Source organism: Notothenia rossii (assembly GCF_949606895.1).
Source record: "Notothenia rossii genome assembly, chromosome: 9".
NCBI lineage: Eukaryota > Metazoa > Chordata > Actinopteri > Perciformes > Nototheniidae > Notothenia > Notothenia rossii.
In genome coordinates this window covers 73,736,888-73,750,234 of record NC_136907.1, presented here as the reverse complement: position 1 = coordinate 73,750,234, position 13,347 = coordinate 73,736,888, and the positions used below count along the sequence as shown (strand labels likewise).

The following is a 13,347-nucleotide window of genomic DNA, read 5'->3' as shown; positions in this document are numbered from 1 at the left end:
GGTTCTTCTATGGACAGTATTATGCCAAGCCCTTAAAACCTAATAAAATGATTCATAAAGCCATTTTTAACTGATTTAATAATGATGCTGATATCCAGTGGTGTAATTTAACTAAGTATGTTTACTCAAGCATTGTCATTATAGTATAAATTGAGGTACTTGTAGAACTTTCCTTGAGTGTTTTTAGTTTGTGCTGCTTTATACTTTTTACTCCATTACATTTATTTTAGATATTAAGTTAGTTTGCAGATTTAGATTATTAATACAAAATATAAATCATCATATACATTATCTAGCTAATTATAGGTTAAGTAGTTCAAATAGAACCCACTTGTATCAAGTAAAACACTGAACTAATGAACACATGCATGCAGCAATAATTGTAATAGTTTTTGCTTCTAACTTAGGATTTTCATACTTTTTAACAGTATTGCTTATTTTACCTAAGTAAATCCTCTGAGTACTTCTTCCATCTCTAATGATATCAGAAACATTGAATCGTCATTATAATTAGGGTCATTTTCAACAACAGCTCCCCGTCCTCCGGCCTCCAGATGGCGGTATATGTGTTGCCAGCAGCCGGTGCTTCAGTCCTCCTTTTCCAACATGTCGGTGTACGGGCCAGTGGTGAAGATTCACCCCGTCGTTCTCGCTTCTATCTGCGACTCTTACGAGCGGAGAAATGAGGGAGCGAGTCGTTGTATCGGCACCCTGTTGGGTACGTAGAGACTTTAATTATTTGTTTGGCGGAATGCTGTCTGATAAAACACGCAATGGCTAGCATGCTAATGTTAGCTTCCCTGCGATTAGCATCCCTGCTAGCGCATGTTAGCTGGTTTCAATCCAGTAGTAGCTAGTTACATCTGGTTAGCCAACACAGCTAACTAGCAGCATATCTTGTAACAGCTGGCTGTTATCAATACACAGATGGGAACATTAACTATCTGCCAAGTCATTTAACCTTCTCTGATTAATATATACTACCATGTATATAGCTACATCTGGTTAGCCAACACAGCTAACTAGCAGCATCTCTTGTAACAGCTGGCTGTTATCAATACACAGATGGGAACATTAACTATCTGCCAAGTCATTTAACCTTCTCTGATTAATATATACTACCATGGTATATAGTAGCAAATATTGAAAATAGTTGATTGTAGTTGTTGATGGTTCGTTATGATGTTAACCTCTTGTTTGGTAGCTATCATGGCTAAGGCGGCTAGCTAAATAATAATGCCTATTATGCAACATTTCTCTTTCAGGTACTGTTGACAAGCACTCAATTGAAGTGACCAACTGCTTCTCTGTCCCTCACAATGAATCTGAAGATGAGGTATGTTGTTATACTCATTTACTCACAGTATACATGGATACTTTATTGATCCCAAATTGGGAAGTTCTTTTGTTACAGCAGCAATGTGTTCAGGCATTAAAATATTGAAAAGGTGGAATAAAGTATAGATAAAGAATACAACGTTTAAAATATTAAAGATACATTTGAATGTTCTACTACGGCAACAGATATATAGACGTATAATACAGTAGCAGAAATGTAGAAGAACATTCATTATTCTGCTGTCCAACACTTAACATGAATATTTAACATGTACCCTACTTTTAGCCCTGGCTTTTTATAATGTGTGTCCCTGGTAACCCTGAACATGTTGTGTACAAGTATCTGTATGGTACTACATTTAAGTATTTGGAGTTGGATGGAAAATCCTAAATGGCTTTGTCCAGAAGGACCATTGTCTTTCCTGGAGGTCAAGTTACCCCTGAACCATACATGAATTACGATAAGCTTTCTTTAAAAACGAATTCTCTTTTTCTTTTGTGAGCTTCTATGTAAGAGTGAAGAAACTGAACTTTGTTGGGCTTATTACAAATAAATGTAGACTTAGATGGCTGCCTCATGTTGCATTGTTTTGTTATAGAAGGGCCAATATGTCAAATGAAACTCTTTTCCTCAACAGGTTGCTGTGGACATGGAGTTCGCTAAGAACATGTACGAGCTCCACAAGAGGGTGTCACCCACTGAGGTTATCATCGGATGGTGCGTCAGTTGAGCAAATTAGAAAATGTCAAAGATGGAATATAATAGACGTTTTCTAACCAGTGTTAAATCTGTCCTCCCAGGTATGCCACAGGATTTGACATCACAGAACACTCGGTGCTCATTCATGAGTACTACAGCCGTGAAGCCACCAACCCCATCCACCTGACCATGGATACGGCCCTGCAGAGCAGCAAGATGAGCATCCGCGCCTACGTCAGGTGTGCTGATTATCCTGTTTGAAAACACTGACCTCAAGGTTTAACTCTAGTTTGAGCCCTGTACATGGTCCTTTTTTGAGTGATCAACTACAAATGAAGTGCCTGTTTAATTGTGCTTCTCTATTTCTTACACAGTGCGCAGATGGGCGTGCCAGGAAAGACAGTTGGTGTGATGTTCACCCCGCTCACTGTCAAGTATGTCTACTTTGACACTGAGAGGATAGGCGGTAAGATTACAAATACATATAAATGAAAATAACTTTTTGAGAAATCTGTCTCCAACTAAATATCTGTGATCGTCAAATTATCATAGTGATATTTGAATTGCTCTCTCTAAAACAACTTAATGGTGTTTGTTAACTTGGATAGCGCCTGTTAATTATTTCCCCTGCCAATACATGTATAACTCTGTCCGGGTTTTTTGGCTCTTAATTGCAGTACTGCACTCTAATCATCCCTTGTGTGTTTTCCAGTGGACCTTCTGCAGAGAACTCGTGTCCTTCCGAGTCGCACCAAGGGGCTGACCTCTGATCTGTCCCAGGTGGGGGGCTCTGCAGCCAGAGTTCAGGACATGCTGACCACCATGCTTGCATACATTGATGATGTGCTGGTGAGTAATAGAGCAATTGAAACGATAATGTGACTCAAATACGATAATATTAGTAGACATGCCCCAAATGATTAGCAACAGGCCAAAACTGAATAACTGTCATGTCCATCCGATAGTTGATTAACACATACTATTGTGGATTGGCTCTCATAGCGTGGGTGTGGGTATTAAAAAAGAAACCACTGACCTATACACAGGGTTCTTACGGTCATTAAAAACCTGGAAAAGCCATGGAAATTCAAAATGCTAATTCCAGGACCTGGAAAAGTCATGGAAATGTAACTAAAGTTGCATCAAATATAATTTTGCTAATCGCCGAAATAGTAATACTATAATGATAATAAATACTGTATCGTATAGTAATGAAACGTAAAATGGCATTTAACTGACGAGGTGTTTTGCTGGTGAGAGATTTGAGTTGCTTTAGCGTGTAGAAGCTAGTAAGCTTATTTGATTTGTTTTAGATCGGCACAACATGTTTCAGATGCAGACCCTATTTTCCTGTTCCATGTTAAAATAAAAATGTTTCAGTGGTACCGCTGAGAGAGTAATTGTTTTGGTCTTGGAAAATTAGGTAAAGGTCATTGGTGAAAAAGTGTATGAACCCTGTATACATAGTTTTCAAGTTTTCCTTTAAATGTATGTGGTATATAGATATATATGCACCTGTGGTCCCCTGGATGCATTTTAGAGTGATAGAGGTTCCTGAGACTTGGTGCTGTTTTGGAAAAAATCTATAATTGATTTATTAAAGTAAGTCAGTCTTAATATATACCGACAATAGAATTGTAGAAGAAAAAATATTTTGTATGCTGTAACTTTCCAGGTTAGACTTTAAAAACACGGAATCAGGCACAAAAACTCCAATCAGTGCATCTCTAATGATTAGAGCAGGGGTAGCCAACACGGTGCCCGCGGGCACTTAGTCGCCCGCAGGGGCAACGTGAGTCGCCCGCCGAGCATGTTCTAAAAATAGCTCGCCGAGCAAATCCAAAAAGTATAAAATACACAAAACAATTTTTTTTTTGATTAAAAGAACCTACCCTATGCATAAACGAAACCTCAATCATAGCGAACCCTATCTACTTACTACAACTTTATATCTATCTAACACCCCTGCCCCCACCCCCACAATGAATATCGACCAATCACGTTCTTGCTTGATTTGCGGGACCAGCCGTTGCAGTCGGGAAGAAAAGCAATGTGGCACCTCCCTGCTGATTTTCCTTCTGGCAGAATCTACACAACACATCAGCCCCATTGAACAGCCTTTCATGCCAACCTATACAACACATGAGGGGCAGAGTTTTACTGTGTGTGTGTTGCAACTTGCATATATATTTATTGCACTTGATGCACACATACACATGCCGTAATTTCCTTTAAAAAAAACAGTTTAAAAGGGGAGTGATTAGTCAAATATGCATAAATGAAAAGATAGAATGCTAACTAAGTAACATAAGATAAGAATAAACAAGTTTTAAATGAGTTGTTATTGGTTGTGATCATATCCTAAAGACGTTTGGATTATTGAAAAGTATACAGCTCCCTTTCATCTGAGTGTTGAGAGCTGTATCCATCAATTCATTTTGTGCTCAAAGTGCTCCAGACTGATGCATTTCACTTCAACATTTAAAAGAAAATTCCCCTGGAGGAGGTGAGGTCCACCCCCAAATAAAGCAGGTTAAAATAATTAAATTGCATACATGTTATTTTAGTAAACACTGAAAACGGGTCCCACAGACCCAAACAGCACACAAAGGTTAAAGGTAAGCATATAATAATGTTAAAATGTGCTAAATATATACACTGCAAAAAACAAAAAAAAGAGGAGTGAAAGTAGCCCCCGACTTGTTTTATTTTTTGAAAGTAGCTCTCATCCTAAAAAAGGTTGGTGACCCCTGGATTAGAGTATGTTCAATATGTGCAAAATGATAAAGCAATACCTTCTGCTGTTAGTTTTCCTTGTCATATTCCAGCTATTCTACGTTATAACACTCGTATCATCACTATATATGTCTCTAGAAATCATTTGTAAAGTAATGGAGTTTGTGGTGTGTGTAAAGCTAATGCTGTTCGATCTGTCTCAGTCTGGCAAAGTAGCGGCCGATAACAGCGTGGGTCGCTTCCTGATGGACCTCGTCAACAAGGTGCCCACCATCTCAGCCGAGGACTTTGAGAACATGCTCAACTCCAACATCAACGTAAGTTCTCCTCATTTGCATATAGATCAATCTTAATGTAATCACTTTTTCCTCATTTGGATTAGTGCATCTCTTTCTGCCTTTTTTATTCTCAATTGATTTGGTGTAAGCAGTTTTATGCACCATTTTTTAAAAATTGATTACAGGAAGCACTTAATAAGGCTTTGCTTCCCATTGTTGGTTCTCTCCTAACTCCTCTAGTGTCATAACCCTTTTCCTGCACACAGTGTCCGTCTCTGTGACCTTCTTGTAACACTGTTAAAGGAGTATAAGCATATTTAGGTAGTGTACTAATATTATGTCATCATGAACACACTTGTAATAACAAAATGAATGTGTTTAATGTGTTGCAGGACCTGTTGATGGTGACCTACCTGTCTAACCTCACCCAAGCACAGATCGCTCTGAATGAGAAGCTGGTGCTGCTCTGAGGGGATTTCATTGAAGTGATATTTAATTTTGTACTTTTTTTTTTTTTTTTTTTTCGGCAGACATGAATAAAGATGTTTAAGTCATACAGTTTTCACCTTTGGATTTTTCCGAGGCATTGTTTTTGGTAATACTGTAATTACAAATAAGACATTTAGATTTCTCACACATGGCTAAGGATTTTTATGGAAATGGTTAAATTGCTAATGTAATCTGGATTTTGGTAGCTCACATTTACTGACTAACTCCTGTAGTGTTACATATGATGTTTGAAATTAAAGTTGCAATTGTGTTTTTATGCATACTTGATGACTCTTGGCCCACAGAGGACCATGTCTTTCCAGTCTCTATGTCTGTATCCGTGCGCTCATGGAGCCTCCTGCATCTTTCCCCCCCTTCTTCTTGACCCTCTTCTATCCCAGGTGTGAAATCCTCATCTCTCATCATCTGAGAGCTCAAAATCTGAATCTCCCTGAACTATCTGGTACAGAAAATGTCTGCTTCAGTTCCGTCTCCTGCTACTATATTGAGTCATTAAGTCCATGAAGACGGTCCGACTCCTGACGTCCACTAGAATAGACATTTATAAAAGAGCTGTTATTTCAAAACTTGAATTATTTAATTGCTTTCAGAACTAATTATATAGTTCCTCACATGTTAAGAAACAAGAACATATAGGATTTTCATGTTAAAAATAACAATTATTCAACAATATTTGACTTCTCCTGCTTCTATACAATTTTGTTTTTGGTATGCCAGCCATTTTGGATGACAAGAAAGAGGAACTTCCCAGCATGCAATTTTAACCAATGACATATTACTGGAAAGACCAGGATGTCCTCTGTACAGTACATCAGAGATGTATAGAGTGGCTCAAAAGAGTAAAAGGAGATTCATGTTAAGGGCTGGGTCCCAGGAGGATATTATAAGAAATGTTTGACACGTTCGCCTGAAAAAATAAGCAACTCATTCTCAAAGTTTATTGTATTTTTGAATGATTGTATGTAACGCATGGAGGTCAGTAACCAACAAATGTCGGAAGACGTCAAGCATAAGAGAGTAGATTTTTAATATTTCACTACATAAATATACATTCAAATCAGAAGCATACATTGATTATTCAAGTTGCAAAGCCCTTGTGACAGGCCATGCCCGGCCTGAGTTACATGTGAATCTTAGTGCAAATGGTGGGCATGAGGAAGTCACACAAATTAGAGCCTGTCTGTGCAGCCAATCTACAATATCAGGAAAAGGCTGATTTTTTTTTTATTGCATAATCACACTACAATCCTCAGGGTGATTTCTGATTGCTGAGTTGTTGCATAATCACACTTGGATCCTCAGGGTGATTTCGTATTGCTGAGTTGTTGCATAATCAAAATTTGGCCCTTCAGGGTTTAGTTTCTTAGTCTTTTCCAGATTTACTTTGAGGATTCAGCATCTTCTCCAGGGCAGCGTAGCTCTGCACAGCCCGGTCATACACGGAGTCTCCGGTTGACTTTACGATGGTCGCAGCTTTCTCCGGGTAATACATGGAGGCGCTCACCGTCATCAGGCCCGCCGGTAACATAAACCTTTTAATCCTGGAGCCCCGGGCAAGGAACAGCCCCAGGACACCGGTGAAGCCGACTACTCCTGCCCGGGGATAGAAGTCCTTTGGTGGGTCCTTCAAATAGGCATAGGTGTCGCTCCCACACTGGACCACGCTATGAACTTTGGGTTGAATTGTGCCATAGGTGTCCTTGCACCACCCCGTGTATGGCTCCGTGAACTCCCGCAGGGTGGCGACACTCTGCTCCAGCTGACCCGCTTCAGGCTGTACATTTAGGGGCTTCTGCAGAGGAGGAGGAGCGGTGTACAGAGACAGTTCGTCCCGGAGGAGTGAGGGGGCGGATGGCTGTGGATCCCCGTCACGGGAGGCAGCAAAGACGGGGGTCGGGAATAATAAACTCACAGGTCCCGGCATTGCACTGCCTGTCACCTTCAACATGATCCCCGCGTGCCATGCAATCTCTATGGTGTCTCAGGAGGGACCTGGTTCATACTCGAAGCGATAATAACGCCACCTTTCAGTAGTTTGGTGACAAACGCGTTTATTATGCTTGAAAGTACAACATCAATTTAAAGCTATTTAAAAGTATGCTGGACTGGTTTTATTTATATGCATACACATTGCAATATATGTTATTATTTGACTGTTTTAAGAAGTATTTAGTGGTCGAATATAGGGACTAATGTTATTCTGAGATTATTCTTGAGTCCAATTTGTTAGTTGTAGGCTATTGTAAATGTACTATATTTATATTTTGCTGAATTTCAATTAATTATCAGCTATTGTGCAGATTAACTTTTTAAATATCAAACATGATCTTGTATTCTGCATTTGTTATAGATGTAACTAGGCTACCTACTGTTATGTACAGCATATCCTATACAAATATGAATATTAGCTCCACAGCATACTTTAAAGGTAATAAAGTTCTACAACACGTTAATAAAGCAGTAATTATATTCTGATAATGAATAACACTTTGAGATGGTATTTTTTCAAGTATTTTTGTTGTTGTCGCAATAAAGAGTTTTGTTTTAAAACACCCTAAAAAACTACTCATTTCCTTTTCCGTTAATCTCACGTCACTGTTCCCATGGCAGCCTGATGGCAGCCCGGTCGTCTCCATGGAAACGGAACAAGCGTCAACAAAAGCAACAGTCCACACGATCACTAATGGGAAAAGCTACATTTACATATACAACTCTTTTTTAAGGATATTTCTTAAACTATTTGACCTGTTTCTGTTTCGAGGGAGTGTTCGTGACTTCTTTCTAAGAAACAATAAGCCAAAAGTAACTTTTTTTTCTTCTGAATGGAGTTTGCTGGAGCATCATCGCTGCAGCACCTACAGGCTCTGTCCAACTTGTTATCAACCCAGCAGGAGGATGAAGATGATGAAGACTGTAAAGTAAGATATTGTCCCCTCTTGATTTAGTCTGCCCATGTTTAAAAGTTAATTTAGGTCACTCAGCCTTCATATGAAGACTATTTAATACAATACACACAAATGAATGTTTTTCAGAAAACTTTGCTAGTTAGTGAATGGTGTGTATTTGTAGTTTTTTGTCTAATAACTGCCTTATAATGACTGAATTAGCCTAATGCATGCAAATGTTTTCCTCTTTCTGTCTGCTTATCTTTGAGAGATCATTATATCCTCTGTCTTTTTTATCTCATGAATTGTTACTCATGGCAGAGGAAAATGTTATCTGAAACCAAAGACTTATATCCATTAGAGTGAATTACAAAAATGTGTAATCTAATCAAGCTGAGTCTCAAACTCACTGTTTGCTTACGATAATATCAATAATTTTTGAACAGAATATCAACGCTTGTGCCCGGCTTGGTCCTGGACAAGTTGGTCCCCCACCCAAAACAGATAAAGAAGGTAATGCTTAATATTTCTTCTTACACTTAACTTCTAAAAATGAGCACCAACCTTATTATACTTACTCATGTGTCTTGATGAAATGTACAACTTACATTTGCTCATGTGTATTTATTCTCTGTGTATTTAGTGTCTACTGCCTATGTGAAGGAGAACAGCAAAGATATCTGGAGCGAGGAAGAGGTGGCTGAGGGCTGCCAGTATGAAGACGATAATGACCCGCGCCCGCAGCCTGAGTAAGACTGCAAGGCAGAAGAAAAACACACCCTTGCTTTAAAGGGGACACACACTGGCAAAACCCTCACAAGGATTACACCTTTCCTCATTCTTCTTTAGTTTAATTCAACCTTAAAACCAAAAGGCCCAACCATCAAATGCATTAAGACGACCTCCATTCTTTATTCTAAACTTTATTGTAGTATTACTTTATACTTGCCTTGGTCATTACCCTTGTACTGCTTTTGATTTAAGTGAACATGAAACAAAATGTAGACAGCACCAGCTTAAAAACAACCCCAAAAAATGTTTGAACCTCTGGAACTGTACTCGTAATTTTTTCGATAAATGTATTTCGTTTTTCATTTAAATAATTGTATTTTTATCCTGCAGATTATTTACCCTAATTATGAAGTTCTAGGTCTTCATAACTATATTTATCAAATTATCTTTCCTAATCAAAAGATTTGAATGGCTTTTTGAATATTGTAATGGCATTGCCTCGCTTCTGTTAGTATGTGTCTTTCTTAGTTTTTTATAAAAAATAAATACAATCAATGATGATTAAAGTGATAAAGGTTGAATATATGAATGTTCCCTCTCCATCTAATGTGATGTTACATTACATTATATTGCATTTAGCTGAGGCTTTTATCCAAAGCGACTTACAATAAGTGCATTCGACCAAGAAGATACAAACTTGAACAAAACAGAATCATATAAGTATGTATCATGCTGATGGGAACTTGGACCCCCCTTGCAGTGCGGGTGCAGCGAGCCGTTTGGCCGATGCAGAGCGGATTGCACGTGCTGGGGTGTATGGTTCAACCATGTCCTGGATGTAGGAAGGGCCAGATCCATTCACAGCATGGTACGCAAGTACCAGTGTCTTGAAGTGGATTCTAGCAGTCACTGGAAGCCAGTGATGGGAGCGGAGGAGCGGCGTGGTGTGGGAGAATGTAGGAAGGTTGAAGACCAGACAAGCCGCTGCATTCTGGATGAGCTGCAGAGTTGTTACATTTATGTGTGTATTGCTTTTGTGTTCAGGTATGAAATAATCCTGAAGCAGAGTGTCGGAACAGAGGATATCTTCCTTGGCTTGAATGGAAAAAACCCATCCTCCATGTGCTGTGAATCAATGCTGGTAATTTATCTATTTTTTATACTCAATGTCCTTATTTTGACACGAAACATAAAAAAGCTTTCAAGGATGTATTCGGGGTCAGCAGCAGGAGACACATTATCAGGCTACAGGCTGTCCCATTGCCAAGGGTGGGGTAGTGTTGGATAATTCATTATAAGAAATATATCATTTCAGACTCAAAAACTAATAAACATATTGAAACTTAATGCAGGGTATAAAAAGTGTTAAGGGGCCTATAATTAAACTGTTAAGCTGCACAACAAGACAGAGTAAGTGTAACTGTTTGGAAAATCTGATCAGAGTTAAATAAAAACAATGAAAATCTCTTTTTTTCTCCACCAAAACAGATCAAGAAAATAAATGACAGTAATGTAACAACCTTAGATAGTTTAAGTAATGATAAACAATAGTGAGAATATGATTTAGACAACGTTACATAGGTAGAATTTTATTTTATTTCCCCATAAAGATCAAACTGTGTACAATATTAATGATGCTGACTTTTTTCCCACTCTTAGGTGAAAATCAAACTACCAGATACTAAAGCAACAGATGTGGTCCTGGATATAAAAGAGAAGTTCCTTGATCTGCGGACACTTAAATAGTAAGGGATGCTTTGAAAATGTTCTCTTTCATTTTGAATCCCCTCAAGACGGAGCAGCAGCAGTTCAAACCAAATGCTCCCATTAGCAGACATTTCCTTTTAATCAGAGGTTCACGTCAAGATCTGAGCTTTGACTGCTCTTTCACACCGCTCTTAACATCCTCCTCCACTCTCCCTTTAACCCAGGGGTGTCAAACTCAAGGCCCGGGGGCCAAATCCGGCTCGCGACTTCATTTTCTGTGGCCCCGCAAGAGCTCAGAAAGAATATAATTTGTTTATTATACGGTTACATGCCGATTTACAGAAGCACGTTGCCCATAAACTACATGTCCCACAATGCATCTCTCATTTGACTTTTTTCTCAGAATTTGACTTTTTTTTTTCAAAATGTTACTCTTTTTGTTTTTTTCAGAATTTTGCTTTTCTTTTTAAATAATTTTGTTACATTCTCACTGAAGAGACTTGCAATTATTTGCCCTTGACTTCTGCTTTCAGACGTAGTACCCTATCTGACAATAATCCAATGCAGAGGCAATCATGTAATATAATACATTATTTTATATATATTAAATATTTATGTATTTTTATATAGTCTTAAAGTTACAACCGGCCCTTTGAGTGCAACAATAATGCTGATGTGGCCCGAGATGAAATTGAGTTTGACCCCCCTGCTTTAACCTGTCTTTTTTCTCTTCAGTAAACTCGGTCTTCATCTCCCACATCCGATCCACAGCCACGAGGGAAAGGCTCAGTTCTTCAGTGAGAGGGAGGAACTGGAGGTGACTCTACTGATCAAACGACCCATGGATTTTATCAACATGCCTTAAGAAAGAGTGACTACAGCCAACACGTATTTGAGAGACGTGAAGAGTGATGTATATTTTAATGCTGTTTTCTACATGTCTCCTTTTATTCCAAGAGTAAAAAAATATGTTTTTTATTAAGCATTGTGTCTTATAATGTGATGTTTTTTTTATTGGTAATGCAAAGGTTCATCCATAATTATTTTGGCTGATACCTTATTTATTGTGAATGGTATCATCATTTGAAGCTGCTATTGCAAACTGATTTTGAAAAGTGGGCCTATGAAGGGAAAGAATAGTTACATTAAAGAATAGTTTTAAAATCAGCCATTTAATACAATATTTACATGCATGCGTGCGTGTTTATTTATAAATTATTTAGTCGTTTTCATTTGGGAGATGCCCTCTGAGTTTGGCTACTGAGGCCTTATTAACTCTGGAGTCCTGCATTCAAAAGGTTACTCAAGTAAAAGTAGAAAAGTACGAGCATCAAAATATATTTAAAGTACCAAACGTAAAATAACTCATTATGCAGTATATATATATAATATATTATATGTTTTGATTATAACTATTGATCATTAAAGTGTTATCAAAGCTGGTAAAAGTGCAGCTAGTTTGAATGAGTTTGTATACTGCAGGGTAGCTTGTGAATTTACTCCAGGTGGAACTAAAGTTAAGAGTTGATTATATTTCACATCATTAATCCAAATCTGTAAAGTAACTAAAAGTACAAAATGAATGTAGTGGAGTAAAAGTACATGATTTACCTCTGAATTATAGTGGAGAAGAAGTACAAAGTAGCAACAAATGAAATAATCAAGTAAGTTAAGTCCCTCAAATGTGTACTTAGGCACAGTACTTCAGTACTTAGTTTCTTACACCACTGCTTATAACAGAGTATTCCAACACTCTGACCATCTACTCTAACTAAAAGGTCACCTATTTTACTGTTTTTCATCAAATATATTATAGGTTTCAGATATATACAAAACATGTCTCTGAAGTGTTTGGCTCCAAACACCAAACAGATCATTGCAGCATTACCCATAATCCCCTCTGTTTTAGCCCTGTTTCAAAAGAGCTGATTCTCTGTCTGTTACTTTAGATGAAAATAAGGAGCCCCTCCCCACGCCCCTCTGAGAGATATTTGGTTACAAAGAACACAATGCTCTAGTCTAGGACAGGGGATCCCAACCTCTCTTCCCAAGAGCCCCCCCAAGTGACTCCTGTTGGAAGTTGCGCCCCCCCACACACACACACACACACACACACAAGGGGGGGGGGGGCAACAGCGGTAATTAAAGTTTAAAAGTCTCAAAAATGCTACAACTGCTGTCACAAACTGGATGAATGTGAAGTATTTTGTTAAAGGAGGATGAAAGCGTAATTAAGGAGCACTATTGGAGTGACTTTGATGGTTATTGGACTCAGGATTAATTAATTGGGATTCCCGTATGAAGAAAATACAGGACGGTGCAAGGGGAAACAATTCACAAAGGGATTAAACTGTTTAAAACACATGCTCAAAGTAAGCCGGATTATGCCGATGTGTTTATGTGGATTCAAAAGTCGTAAATAATCTACAAAATGGAGGAGACCGATCTAATCGGAGCAACT

General features: G+C 38.3%; 3 protein-coding genes across 4 annotated transcripts; 2 read left to right on the top strand and 1 right to left on the bottom strand.

Annotated features, from left to right (window-relative positions):
* Positions 1 to 562: 562 nt before the first annotated feature.
* On the top strand, positions 563 to 5,822 carry eif3f (eukaryotic translation initiation factor 3, subunit F). The gene is made up of 8 exons (XM_079651440.1): positions 563 to 718; positions 1,266 to 1,336; positions 1,977 to 2,056; positions 2,140 to 2,277; positions 2,413 to 2,504; positions 2,751 to 2,887; positions 4,978 to 5,091; positions 5,445 to 5,822. The coding sequence occupies exons 1-8, from the start codon at positions 565 to 567 to the stop codon at positions 5,520 to 5,522; spliced, it is 864 nt and encodes a 287-aa protein (XP_079507566.1). The 5' UTR covers positions 563 to 564; the 3' UTR covers positions 5,523 to 5,822.
* A 750-nt stretch (positions 5,823 to 6,572) lies between these two features.
* Positions 6,573 to 7,746, bottom strand: LOC307020216 (MICOS complex subunit MIC26-like). The gene has a single exon (XM_079651451.1). It carries the CDS (start codon positions 7,508 to 7,510, stop codon positions 6,926 to 6,928), a length of 585 nt encoding a protein of 194 aa, XP_079507577.1. The 5' UTR covers positions 7,511 to 7,746; the 3' UTR covers positions 6,573 to 6,925.
* Positions 7,545 to 11,869, top strand: dnaaf6 (dynein axonemal assembly factor 6). Of its 2 annotated transcripts, XM_079651453.1 has the most exons (7): positions 7,545 to 7,657; positions 8,173 to 8,480; positions 8,894 to 8,960; positions 9,091 to 9,196; positions 10,224 to 10,320; positions 10,839 to 10,924; positions 11,622 to 11,869. In XM_079651453.1, exons 2-7 carry the CDS (start codon positions 8,385 to 8,387, stop codon positions 11,749 to 11,751), a joined length of 582 nt encoding a protein of 193 aa, XP_079507579.1. In that variant the 5' UTR covers positions 7,545 to 7,657; positions 8,173 to 8,384; the 3' UTR covers positions 11,752 to 11,869. The 2 variants fall into 2 exon arrangements, with proteins under 2 accessions (XP_079507579.1, XP_079507578.1); XM_079651452.1 differs by lacking the exon at positions 7,545 to 7,657 and having other exon boundaries at positions 8,116 to 8,480.
* The last annotated feature ends 1,478 nt before the right edge of the window (positions 11,870 to 13,347 follow it).

Bases quoted from the DNA above. Each gene is read 5' to 3' on its own strand.
- eif3f (XM_079651440.1), top strand. From the start codon at position 565: ATGTGTTGCCAGCAGCCGGTGCTTCAGTCCTCCTTTTCCAACATGTCG. The intron at 719-1,265 runs GTACGTAGAGAC...TTTCTCTTTCAG, and splicing joins TTGTATCGGCACCCTGTTGG to GTACTGTTGACAAGCACTCA. The intron at 5,092-5,444 runs GTAAGTTCTCCT...AATGTGTTGCAG, and splicing joins TGCTCAACTCCAACATCAAC to GACCTGTTGATGGTGACCTA.
- dnaaf6 (XM_079651453.1), top strand. From the start codon at position 8,385: ATGGAGTTTGCTGGAGCATCATCGCTGCAGCACCTACAGGCTCTGTCC. The intron at 8,481-8,893 runs GTAAGATATTGT...ATTTTTGAACAG, and splicing joins AAGATGATGAAGACTGTAAA to AATATCAACGCTTGTGCCCG. The intron at 10,925-11,621 runs GTAAGGGATGCT...TTTTCTCTTCAG, and splicing joins GATCTGCGGACACTTAAATA to TAAACTCGGTCTTCATCTCC.
- LOC307020216 (XM_079651451.1), bottom strand. From the start codon at position 7,510: ATGTTGAAGGTGACAGGCAGTGCAATGCCGGGACCTGTGAGTTTATTA.